The sequence below is a fragment of the Nestor notabilis genome, unplaced genomic scaffold (assembly GCF_000696875.1).
Source record: "Nestor notabilis isolate BGI_N333 unplaced genomic scaffold, ASM69687v1 scaffold11808, whole genome shotgun sequence".
Taxonomy (NCBI): domain Eukaryota; kingdom Metazoa; phylum Chordata; class Aves; order Psittaciformes; family Psittacidae; genus Nestor; species Nestor notabilis.
Genome location: NW_009941527.1, coordinates 4,276 through 16,011, shown reverse-complemented (window position 1 = coordinate 16,011; position 11,736 = coordinate 4,276). Strand labels below are relative to the sequence as shown.

The window sequence follows — 11,736 nt, the reverse complement described above, 5'->3', positions numbered from 1 at the left end:
TAAGTACCCACTGAGTCAGCTGTATTTATTATATCCATGTTTCACATGGGTAATCCATTCCTGACTAGCTGATTCACAAACTACAATGGCACTGCATGGCTGTGAAATTAGACAGGTTCCATGTCTTGGGGTTGGGTTGTGGGTATTTTGGTTGTTTTTTAAGAAGCTTGTCACACCATTCTCGGTACCTGCCCCCAGCCCCTCTGTGGTATATGTGTTGGTATAACCATCCAGACACTTCACTTTCTGCCCCTTCTCAGAAGTCATCAGCTGGATGCCGTCTGCATGAGCTCATGTAGGAAGTACAGCACCTCTAGCATGTGTTCATGCTGTGTTGTGTCTCTTCTATAGGGGTGTATATGTATGTGTAAGATTTTTCGTGTACCTTGGGGAATCAATGCCAACATTGCACGTGTGAAATGTAGAGTTTGGGAAGGTGAGTATGGGATTACATGCTGTTTCCAAAGTTTTAGGAAGAAGGGCACCATATGTGAAGGTTTGCTCTGGGTTTATGCCCACTACTGAGTTTGTGGTTCTGCAGAGGAGAGTGGTCTTGTTTCCTCCCTGTGCTGACATTAGTGATTGGTGTGGCTGGACTGATGATTTGTTGTAGTGAGTGAGAGCTGAACTAATTTAAAAAGCCCCAGACAAACAAACAACCGAAAGGCTGATGCAGTTTGTGGCACACCTGCATGCTCACTTATGCTACCATGAAATGCTGTGGTGACATTTGGCTGCAGCAGAGGTGAGGAAAGATCAGGTCTACCAGATACTGATTTGTTCTGCAGCTCTCCCTCTCCATGCAGAGCTCCACGTGTGCAAGTCCAGCTCAAGGCCCTGCCTCTGATTCATCTTGTTTGAATCGAGCTTTGTTGGTTTTTTTACTTCCCCCCATCCTTAACTATGCCCTAAAGTGTCAGGTGAGATGCTGTTTTACTTAACTGGTGATTATTCCTATTGCTTTTAAGATCCAAAAGTCACAAGGTAATTGTTACAATTGTGCTAGCATGGAACTTTGGTCTATCTGAGTAAAGATGTTCAAATGCTGTTGATAGTTGCTAGTTATACTGTTATATATGTATTTGTACCTGTGTAATATACATGTAGCATAGGCCCATGTTTGGTCTTGATTTCAGCTGCAGTTGGAGTCTATGTGGGTGGGGAAAAATTCTCTTTGAAGGTTTCATTGCAAACATCACACTGAATGTTGTTTTCAGTTATGCCAACATATTTGGACTGTTTCATTCATCTGAATATGCTTCTTCACATTCAGGTGATGGATCAATCTCAAATTGTATCACTTCTTACAGTTACAGAGGTTTCTGCAGCAATGCTACATAAAGAAGGCAAAAAGAGGCCTTGGTATCTCTGTATACACACATATTTGAACCTTGTAAACTTTGTGAGAGAGCTCTTCAAAGTTTTTGCAGCCTTATATCTTCTGTTTGAAGCTTCCTTTCACCTGAGACTCAGTATTTGTGACTGAGGATTTCCATTAGTAAATGTTGTTTCATCCCAATCTGTGAGAGCCTTTGCAGGTATTATCTTCTAAAGAGATTAAATGTAAGATCTTCACCTTCCAGACAGCTATGTTCTGGTGTTTAATCCTACTGACTCCTGTGTGGCAGACTATACCCATATGTGTAAGTGGCTGCAGGATAGATAACACACAGGAGAAGATGAGTGAAGTGTTTTAAAACTGTCACTTTCCCAGTTCTTGCTTCTCTTCAAAGTGTTGAGTGAGATTTTACAAAGGCTTTTGAAAAACATGCAGAAATACATGGCAAAAAGTGGTTGCTTTTGACTGCAGCTGCCCTCAGCAGTGCCTCTCACCCACGAATCTGAAATTCCATTCCTGGAAAATGCTTTTGTGTTGTCCTTAGATGTCCTATGTCCTTAGAGGAGTCCCATGGGCCAGAGAGGCTGCATGGTATACAGAGCAGGCTTGGTGAGGGTGGAGTCTGTAATGAGTTTAACTTCTGATTGAACCGGCACGTGTGAAAGAGGAGAAACTGCCTTTTTCTGCATACAATCCAAATTTGAGTAAACCCTAATGCTAGAGGATATTTCTGCCAATACCAAGTCCTTAGTACACAGCCCACAATGAGAAGCTTCTCAAAGAAGTAATGGCAAATATTGTTATTTTTTGATCTTGTCTTGCTAAGTTTAGTTTCATTGTGGAAAGCAGTCGACACAAGTGGATTTTAGGTGATGGGAAGATTGCAGCCTGAACTATTGGCTTGCCAAAGTTAGCAACAAAAATGGAATTACAAGCATAAGCATTGATAACTGTATGGATCAGCAGCAGAGCTGCTTGGTTTGTGGATGGAGTAGAAGGCATGCTGTTTATCAGTTATGTGGGTAGATGACTCTTTGAGCCTGTAAACATCATATTAAAAGTATCACATACCAAAAGCTTCTCACTATAGGTTTGGATGTGAGCCCTTGCAGTCACTGGTCTCTCGGTGTTGTGAGTGAACTTTCCTGTTATGTTTAGAGAGTGCTTTTGCCCACCACGCGTACATACCTTTCCGGTTCCACACATTCATTTTTATTTTAGTGATCCAGTTCACAAGAGTTTGTGAAGGTTTCTCCAGGAGTCCTGCTAGGGAGGCAGAGTGTGTGAGTGCACCTCTAAAACGAGGAATTGTGTCTTCCGCTATACTGCACAACTAAATATCCAGTGGTACTTTACCTGGAAGCAGTGAATAAATGCTCTATATTTTTCTGTTCAACAGAATGAGTTCTTTTAGGAAAGAGTTATTTGTATGTGTGTTGATAGATATAGGTATATGAGCGTATTAAAATAACTTAGTTATATAAATGTTGCACGACCTCTGTGACACCAAGGGAATGTGTGTAGTCAAACAATGGAAGATCTGATTTGAAGATCTGATTTGATCACTAAATCTGGTTAGATTTAAAATCTTCAATTACAACTTCTCTTAGATGTGGAAGTGCTAACATAAATGTGAACAACTTTGTGTTTTATGAAATGACAAAAACCACAGAATTTCAATAATTCTGAATCTAATTCAGGGAAAAACCCTTTGTGGCAACTGAAAATGGAAACTGGCTGGTCTGAGTACACAGACACTTGAGTATAACACTTTTTTAGAAGTACTTGTGAACTGTGAAAAGAAGCAGCCCAGGCAGAAGGTCAATAGAGATTACAGTTTCCAGCGCATTTATTTTTCACTTAAATTGCTTCTTTTCTTCTCCACCATTTCTTGCAGATCTCTCTCCTTTGCCATGTCAGCTGACAGCCACCAGCTCCACACTCATTCCTACCAGGACTCACTGAGTTCTACTTGTCACAGTCTCTTGAATGTCAACAGTCACCCCCTGTCAAAGAGCTCCTCGAGTTTGGCCTGTACTGGGCAATCAAGTTTAGAGGAAAGACAAAGCAACAAACAGGAGCTGAAGAAAAGCCATAGTAGCACCGTCTGCCATACCCTGGGAAACAAGAGTGATGCAAGGAGTGTGCAGCGTCCTGGATGGTCCTCACAGCCTCAGATGATGGGACTTGGATCAGTGGTCCAAACCACAAGCGACCAGTTAGCTGATGACAATTCACAGAGCAGAACTAAGACTACAAATCATTTTCTTATCACTGAACAGTCCCCAGCGTCCTGGGAAGTGGGGGACACTAACGTGTGTGTAAAGAGCAGCACTGTTGAGAATATTTCCTCAGCCTGCATTGTCCATCAGCAAAGCATGTGTAAAATGGAAGAACCAGGAGCCGCCCTTCAGAGAAGCCACTCGGACCTAACCTGCAGTTGCAAACACCAGACTTGTGTCACTCGCATAGAAACCAGTGCTACTCACTCCAGCCTAAGCTCTTCTAGCTGCAGGCATGGTCCACCAGTGGCTAGGATGTCTTTCCAAACACAGAGATATGGATCAGAAACAAATGAAAATGCACCTCGCTATCCAAACCTTGTGACTCCAGTTGTACCTAGAGACCAGCAAGTACCCACAAATAGTTTTGACAGCAGTGGTATGCCACGTAACACTACTGTTTACACAGATCCTGGAACATTTCACACTGCTGTCCTAGGACCCCACATGCCTGGAAATAGTTTCTCAAACAGAACAATGTTCAATCAAGCCACTGGGATTATTCATGGTGGTCTGACTTACAGTAGTATTCCAAACGCTGCATACTCCCCCATGGTGATGACAATTCATAACAATTCTGCAGGGCCCTGTCATATAAGGCAGGACCCTTGTATGAAGGTAGATGCCACCATCCCTGCCTATTGCCATTCTTTGCCTATACCATCTATACAACTTGTTCCGCAGTTGGTATGCTCAGTTAGTGAGTCAGGAAAAGAGCAGGCAGCACCTGGCTATTTTCATTCCTTTTCTACTTCAGACATTCTGACATATCCTAAGCTGGTGTCTTCAGTAAGTGAATCAGGCCTGGATGCCAAGAGAGTCCTGAAGTGCTGTAGCATTCCTGGAGAACAACTGCAACGTGCTCAACACTGTACTCAGCAGGAAAAAGCTCCTCCAGAAACAAATGCTGCCTGTGCTGCCCTTAGTAGCCAGCAAGGTGCAAACATGGTAATGACAACTAAGGATATGTGGACTATGACCTCTATGAATGATTTAACCAAAGGACAGAAAACAGCTCTTGAGTGTAGAGATGCCGAAGTACAAACTCTTCCAATCATGGAATGCAAATCTGTGGCAACAAGCCCAGCAGCTGCAGCAGAAGACCACCCACATGTGTTCCCAGAAGTGACCCTAGAGCAGGACGTGGAGGCTCCCAAATCTCCGGTGCGCGAAGTGAGATGGGATGATGAAGGAATGACGTGGGAAGTGTATGGGGCATCTGTGGATCCTGAAGTCCTTGGGCTAGCCATTCAAAAACATCTTGAGATTCAAATAGAACAATTCCAAACAGAGCCTGCCCAGCTGGCTGGGAAAAGCAATGAGGAGCCACCTTCTGATAAACCGGGGAAAAAAAGGCAATTCAGAACAATGATACATTCCCTGAGATACCCGAGCTGTTGTGCTCGTTCCAGTACCACAGTGGAGTGAGCACAGCTGTAGGATGTGGGACAGCTGTGCTGCTTTTAAACAGTAAATAAATGCTGAGTCAAGTGCTAACACAGTATGTACGGACAACCCACATCAGGATGAGTGAGAAAAGTTCAGTGACCATCAAATACACATTAAAGCAACTTAAAACCCATGGTTGGGCCATGGAGCAGAGGACATACAGTTGTACCTACATCATGCCATCGGAATGCTCTTGACTGTATTTGTTGTAGCAATGTTTTATTCTTTTATGTTAATTTTAAATAATTTTGTAAGGAATAACACTTCTTTTCTAAATGATGCATCTTTTTAAAATAATGATGACTTTTTTCTGTATTTTAATAATTTAGAGTTAGAAAACAAAGTTGGAAAATTATGCTTTTATCAAAATTCTTCGCTTTCAGTCCTACTCCCTCAATTTGTTTCAGGAGCTACTTTGCTGCTAATTTATGATAATGCTGAGGATAAGCCCACTTTAACTGTAGACAAAATGGCAAACTAGTGTAATGCTTTATGACGAAGAATTGTAACTTTTGCTACATAACTCTGTGAAGTATTGCTAGTCTGAACTCTTCCCTTTGCAAGCTGATGTGCAGTTGGAGGATGCTCCTGCAACTTTAAATTAGTTTGTAGTTACGATACATTACGCTAAGAACTGATGTTTACCAAGTGAGTGACACAAATGTACAGTATTACCAAAGATGACTCATGTAATGTGAATTACTTCTTGAATGCTTGTTTTAGAGACATGAAACAAAAGCTGTTCAGATTAGTCTGTCACACTATCATACCCTACAAATCATAAGCAGTTTTTGTTTGCCTGTATTAAAAGTAATTTCCAGTGAGTTCTTTTTATGTGTATCTGTCCTGAACAGTGGTGGTTTTGTTTGTTGCATAAACCACAGGTGACAGTCTGCATGTAACCTTTGCTCATCTTGTGTTCCCTGTCTGGCCTGATGTCAACCATCTGCTCAATCTGAGACCCTTGTTTCTCCACCAAGGTACAGCTCTAAGATGATTTGTTCCCAGTACCTTGGTCATATGGGCAGCTTAAAGATTTATTTTTTTCCCCAAACCAACTACAGTTCTGGTGTCCTCAACATAAAAAGGACATGGAGCTGCTGGAGCAAGTCCAGAGGAGGGCCACAAGGATGATAAGGGGACTGGAGCACCTCCCGTATGAAGACAGGCTGAGAAAGTTGGGGCTGTTCAGCCTGGAGAAGAGAAGGCTGCGTGGAGACCTCATAGCAGCCTTCCAGTATCTGAAGGGGGCCTACAAGGATGCTGAAGAGGGACTCTTCATTAGGGACTGTAGTGGTAGGACAAGGGGGAATGGCTTTAAACTTAAACAGGGGAAGTTTAGGTTAGATATAAGGAAGAAGTTCTTCACAGTGAGGGTGGTGAGGCACTGGAATGGGTTGCCCAAGGAAGCTGTGAATGCTCCAACCCTGGAGGCGTTCAAGGCCAGGCTGGACAGAGCCTTGGGCAACATAGTTTAGTGTGTGGTGTCCCTGCTCATGGCAGGGGGGTTGGAACTAGATGATCTTACGGTCCTTTCCAACCCTAACTATTCTATGATTCTATGAATTTCCTAGTGAGAAACCTTGTATGATACTGTAATGCAGTTGTAGTGCAGGGCCTGTTTGAAGTGAATAGTTTGTCAAGGATGTTGAGACTATTATTTCCAGTGTTGTGTGGCCTTTGGTAAATGTCTAAGATTCCTCGGGAAACTAGGAGTGTTTTTTGATGCAGGGAGAGGAACATTACTGGTATCTGTCTCAAAGGAAAACTTGCAGTGTCAGAGAACTTACTGCTGTGGAAATACCCATTCTTTCTTGAAATGTGTGTGCTTTTGTTAAGTTGTGTTTGATTCCAGTAAGTTAGCAGGCTGTCTACATAATGTTCAGCTGAACTTTGTGTAGGAACAGGAGGGCCTGGTGCCTACAGCTTTAAAATTTCATCTAGAAAATCCTTGAATGTAGGACCTGCTAGCTGGAATGTGCTGTGATGCACGATTTAATAATGTAGAGTAGTTCAAGATCAAATGTTCATTCCTGGACAAAGTGGAATTAAACAGAGGTGGCTCCTGTGAAACTCACTGTGAGTTCAGGAGGCTTCATTCAAGCCCTGGGACTTTGGCCTCAACAAAGCCTGAGTTCAAAATGAGTTTTATGCAAACCAAGTCTGAAACCACTGGAATATGGTGCCTTACGTGGGATGCCTCTATAGTTGTTAGCATCCAAGTTTTGATAATGAGCCTAGATGTTGAAGTTCCTTTTATTAAAGCTTTACTGGAAGTAAAGAAGAAACTGAAAAAAAGTCACTTCTGATGTTATTTGGCATTTAGCTAAACAGTTTCTATAAGGGTTTATTTTATGGTCCGGAGTGTCATAAGCAGTGCCAAGCATTGATTTCTTCCTTTTTTTAATATTACACTATGAATGCTGAGTATTCATAATTTAGACCATTATAATTGTCTAAAAGCTTGTGCTGCCTGTTAGCTTGTCTTCGGCTGTGCAGGAGAATTAAAGATCTGAACAGTCAAACTAAAGCTTTAAAATAGCAAGTGTACCTTGCTCCTATGACCATCATTATCCATGCTTTTAAGCTATTTGACATGTGGAATAATGTGGATTCTCCTTCCCACCCCTGCCATCCCAAGCACCCCTCCAAAATAAAGCCCCCAACTCTAGGAAGGTGATAAAACAGGTCAGAAAGAGAGTTCACAGGAGGGACTGTAACAGTATGGTAAAGTCTGTTGGGTGCTTTGGCTGTTGTATACTAGAAAAGCTGGAACAACTCTTAGATTTCATACTGCTCTGATGTGAATTGCCTATGGTTTATGGATTGGTATGGATTTGCTGTTACAGTACTAAGCACTGATTATCATTCCTGGGTGAGAAAAATAAATTACAGGCAAGGAGAAAGGGCATCAATGATTTACTAATCGAGAAAAACAGATGCTCACTCTTTAGGATACTCATTGGAGTTGCCCACCACTGTATGGACAGGGGAATGTGTTTCTTCCTGATCACTTCTCTGCTTATGGCCAGTAAGAAATAATGTCAAGCTGGACTAATTGCATTATTGGATAGACATTTAGTCTTTTAAATCCAAAGCAGTAATGACCTGTCCGGAGACATGCTGAAGTAAGAACCCTTCTGGAAGGATGTTACTCTCTGTTAAAGATGGAATAAGAAAAACGTCCGGCTTTTCTTAGGAAAAGTAATGTGTGGTGAGACTGGGATAAAGCAGAATCTTGGTGCAGAGGTAAGACCCAGGAACCCTGCCTGCAAAGAGGGAGAAGGGACCAGGTGCCCCCCAGACACTGCTATAGCCCCTTCCCTGGGGAGCTGCTCCAACTGCGAAATTGCAATGTTAATACTCCATTGCCATCTGTTCCTTTCAGACATGTTGAGGTGATTAATTTGTCTTCTTAAGCCCCTTGAAAATGAAAGCAGTCTATTAGTGCTAAGTAATACTGTTAATTGGCAAGAGGAAAGAGGCAGCATGTGGGTTTATGAGTTGGGAATAAATAATTCTATCAACTCCCACAGTACCAGTTAAATAACTTGGTGGGACTTGCTGCGTCAGTCACTTGTGTCTTTCTTTTTCAGGGGACTTTGAGACTCTTAAGAGCAAAGTGAGTTTTAATTTCTAAGTTTTATTTCTTTTCCCTCCATTCAGAACTGTGGATCTGAAATGAAGAATATAATGTGCCTCCTGAGTTTCCTTCCAAAGCCTTGTTATTTACACAGGTCACAAGATCCAGCTGACCCCCTGCAAATAAGGAGAATCTAATGCCTGTGAGCCTGTGCACAGAGCCCTGGGCTCCTCATGTCTGCAGGTCCTGCGTGCCTGCTGAAGGAGGGACCGACCTGTGGTGCTTTCTGCTGATGTTGGAGTCCAGGGCATCCCACTCCCCTGCCCTTCTACCGGGGGTAGCTCTGCAGTGCCACATGGTAAGCTTTGTGGGTGATGTGTGGGTCAGTGAGAATTTAGTTCCTTTTCTCACTCAAAAAGAAACTTGCAGGCAAAAAATCTACCCAGTATGAAAACAAGTGTGCTCCTTTTTCACCTCTGCAAGCTGGAATGAGTGTATCCATTTAACGTGGAGCAGAACCCCTGTCCTGGGCAAAACCAGTGCTGTGGCGTTGGGTCTTCCTCCAAGAGCTCCTTCACAAGACAAAGCACATGGTCGCTTGTGGCTTCTACTGCCAGTCTGCATCAGTGAAAGGAATGGTGCGTATCCTTTGCTGCGGTCACTTGGATAGCCAGTTTCCATCTTTCTCAAGCTGTCAAAGTGTTGAGTCTCAAGCTGACTGCCATCATCTGTACAAGGGCCGATGTGTTCAGATAGCAGAGAACTAAGCTGTAGCTTCTAAGTCTTTAGAAGCATTAATCCTATCTGTGACCTAAACAGATGTCATCTATCTTATTATCAGCCTTTCAATATACTATGGGCTACACCACTCAGACAGCATATGAAGGAAGCTTAGAAAACAAAGGGGAGAATCACAGGCAAGGAAATGACACTAAGGGCCTCCGTCCTGTTCCAGCCAGGATACTTCCTTCCTGCTCACCTATGGGCAGTAAAGACAACTCCAGCAACAACGGTGTTGCTGGTGGCTCAGTGGTGTGACCAAGGAGAGATTTTGTCTGCTGTGGTGTTAAAGGTAGTGTAATGTAATGAATCTGGGTCAAGTGCTCCTGTGCACTTTCCTGGCCAGGATTCCACCTCCTAGCTCCACCTGGTGCTCAGCGCCTGGCGCACGACACACACTGGCAGTACAGACCCGCTCTTTCCCCCCTGCGTTTTCTGGTCCCTGCTCTCCCCTGCAGTTTTTACAGTGAAGTTGAGACGGGATCACAGCTTCCTGTGCAGTGACCCTTGCTGAAACACCCTTTTGTTTGTGCTTTCAAGCACACAACTGCTGCCGGGCAGCTCTTTGCAGTGCAGGAAGCAGAGAGAACTATCCAGTTTTGGGCACCGTCATCTGTCCTGCACTGTGCTGTCCTGGTGTCAACATCAGTGTCCTGGGTTCAGCTGTAACAGTTATTTCTGTCCTTCCTAGGAGCTGGTGCAGTGCTGTGTTTTGGCTTTACTCTGAGAACAATGCTGATAACACACCGATGTTTTAGTTGTTACTAAGTAATGCTTACCCTGATCAAGGATTTCTCAGTGTCTCACGCTCTGCCAGTGATGAGGGGCACGAGAAGCCGGGAGGAAGCAGAGGCAGGACACCTGACCCAAACTGGTCAAAGGGGTATTCCATACCACAGCACGTCATTCCCAGTATAGAAACTGGGGGGAGTTACCCGGAAGGGACTGATCACTGCTCAGGTCAGGCTGGGCATGGGTCAGTGGGTGGTGAGCAATTGTATTGTGCATCACTGATGTTTATTGTTTTCTTTTCCTTTCTCCTTTTGGTTTTATATTCTTTCCCCTTGTTATTTCCCTTATCACTATCATTATTATTATTAGTAGTATTATTTTTGTGCTATACTTTAGTTATTGGACTGTTCTTATCTCAACCCGTGGGGTTCACACTCTTTTGACTCTCCACCCCATCACCACCTGGGGGGCCGGTGAGTGAGCAGCTGCGTGGTGCTGAGTTACTGGCTGGGCTTAAACCATGACAATCAGGACCTGGTGTTTCTGGTCTTTCCCCTGCCACAGACACAACACCCTCCGTAGTGATACATGCATAAAAAGTCAGTCCTTTCATCTCCTCTGTTTGCTTTTTGCAATGCTTATAGTTAATTTGTGCTGGCTGTAGTGCAAACTGCTTCACCCCAGACTGGGATTGAGCAGAAATTCCTGCATGTGGGTAAATTAAATGCTGTCTTGTGTTCACAGTGTCTGAAAAATACTACAAACGCCAGTGGCTTAGATAATCCAATTTCGGGAAAGGCTGTACATTCATTTGAACTCATGTGATGGGTTATGCTGTAACTTCTTCCTTGTTTTCAATAGTGCTGTATGCTTGCTCAATTTCACGCTTTTTTCAGCATCGACCTCACTCTGACAGTAGAATTAGGGGTTAATTTAGTGCTGTGCTACTGTAGCTGCTTTCTTAGAAAGGGCCTTGGAAAAAGATAATTGTTTCTGAGAAAGCGGAATAAACCTGGTCTGATTGTGTGATACCTGTTGCTCAACAACCCCCTTCACTTAAAGGATAGCAAGCAGCAGAGCCCTAACACAGCACACTTGTCAGATAAAACAGCCCTTGTGCTTTAAGCCTGCACTGAGAGTCCTTTCCTGCTCCAATTTTGACTGGAGTATGTGTGTGTATATATAGAGGAAAAACAGCTCAGTGTTTAGTAACCAAAATCCCACAGCTGTTCCACTACAGCTGTTAGGGGTAGGACAAGTTTTCTGAAGTAGGTTGAAGCTTTGTAAAAATGGGTTTGGTTTATTTAAAATAGTTTGGAATGATACACTGTTTACATGTCTGCTTCCCTCCTAGCGTGAGCCCTTCCGTGCTGTGCCCCAGCACTGACATGAGACCATGCCTGGGGCTGCACAGGGACATGCATCTTCTCTGGGTTTGCCTCCCTTGGAGGCCCTTCCTTCGTGTTCCAATACAGGTGTTTGTGATGGGGCCAGCGCCCCGCTTGGGTCACCAGGTCTGTGTCTTCCCTGTGCATTTTCTCCTCATTAGGTTGTTATTTAAGTTTTTTGTT

General features: G+C 43.5%; 1 protein-coding gene across 1 annotated transcript; it reads left to right on the top strand.

Moving 5' to 3' along the window:
• The first annotated feature begins 3,240 nt into the window (after nt 1–3,240).
• GPRIN2 (G protein regulated inducer of neurite outgrowth 2) lies at nt 3,241–5,049 on the top strand. Its single transcript, XM_010020938.1, has one exon. The coding sequence runs from the start codon at nt 3,253–3,255 to the stop codon at nt 5,047–5,049; it is 1,797 nt and encodes a 598-aa protein (XP_010019240.1). The 5' UTR covers nt 3,241–3,252.
• The last annotated feature ends 6,687 nt before the right edge of the window (nt 5,050–11,736 follow it).

What these genes read in the sequence shown, in the direction of transcription:
- GPRIN2 (XM_010020938.1), top strand. Translation starts at nt 3,253, where the DNA reads ATGTCAGCTGACAGCCACCAGCTCCACACTCATTCCTACCAGGACTCA.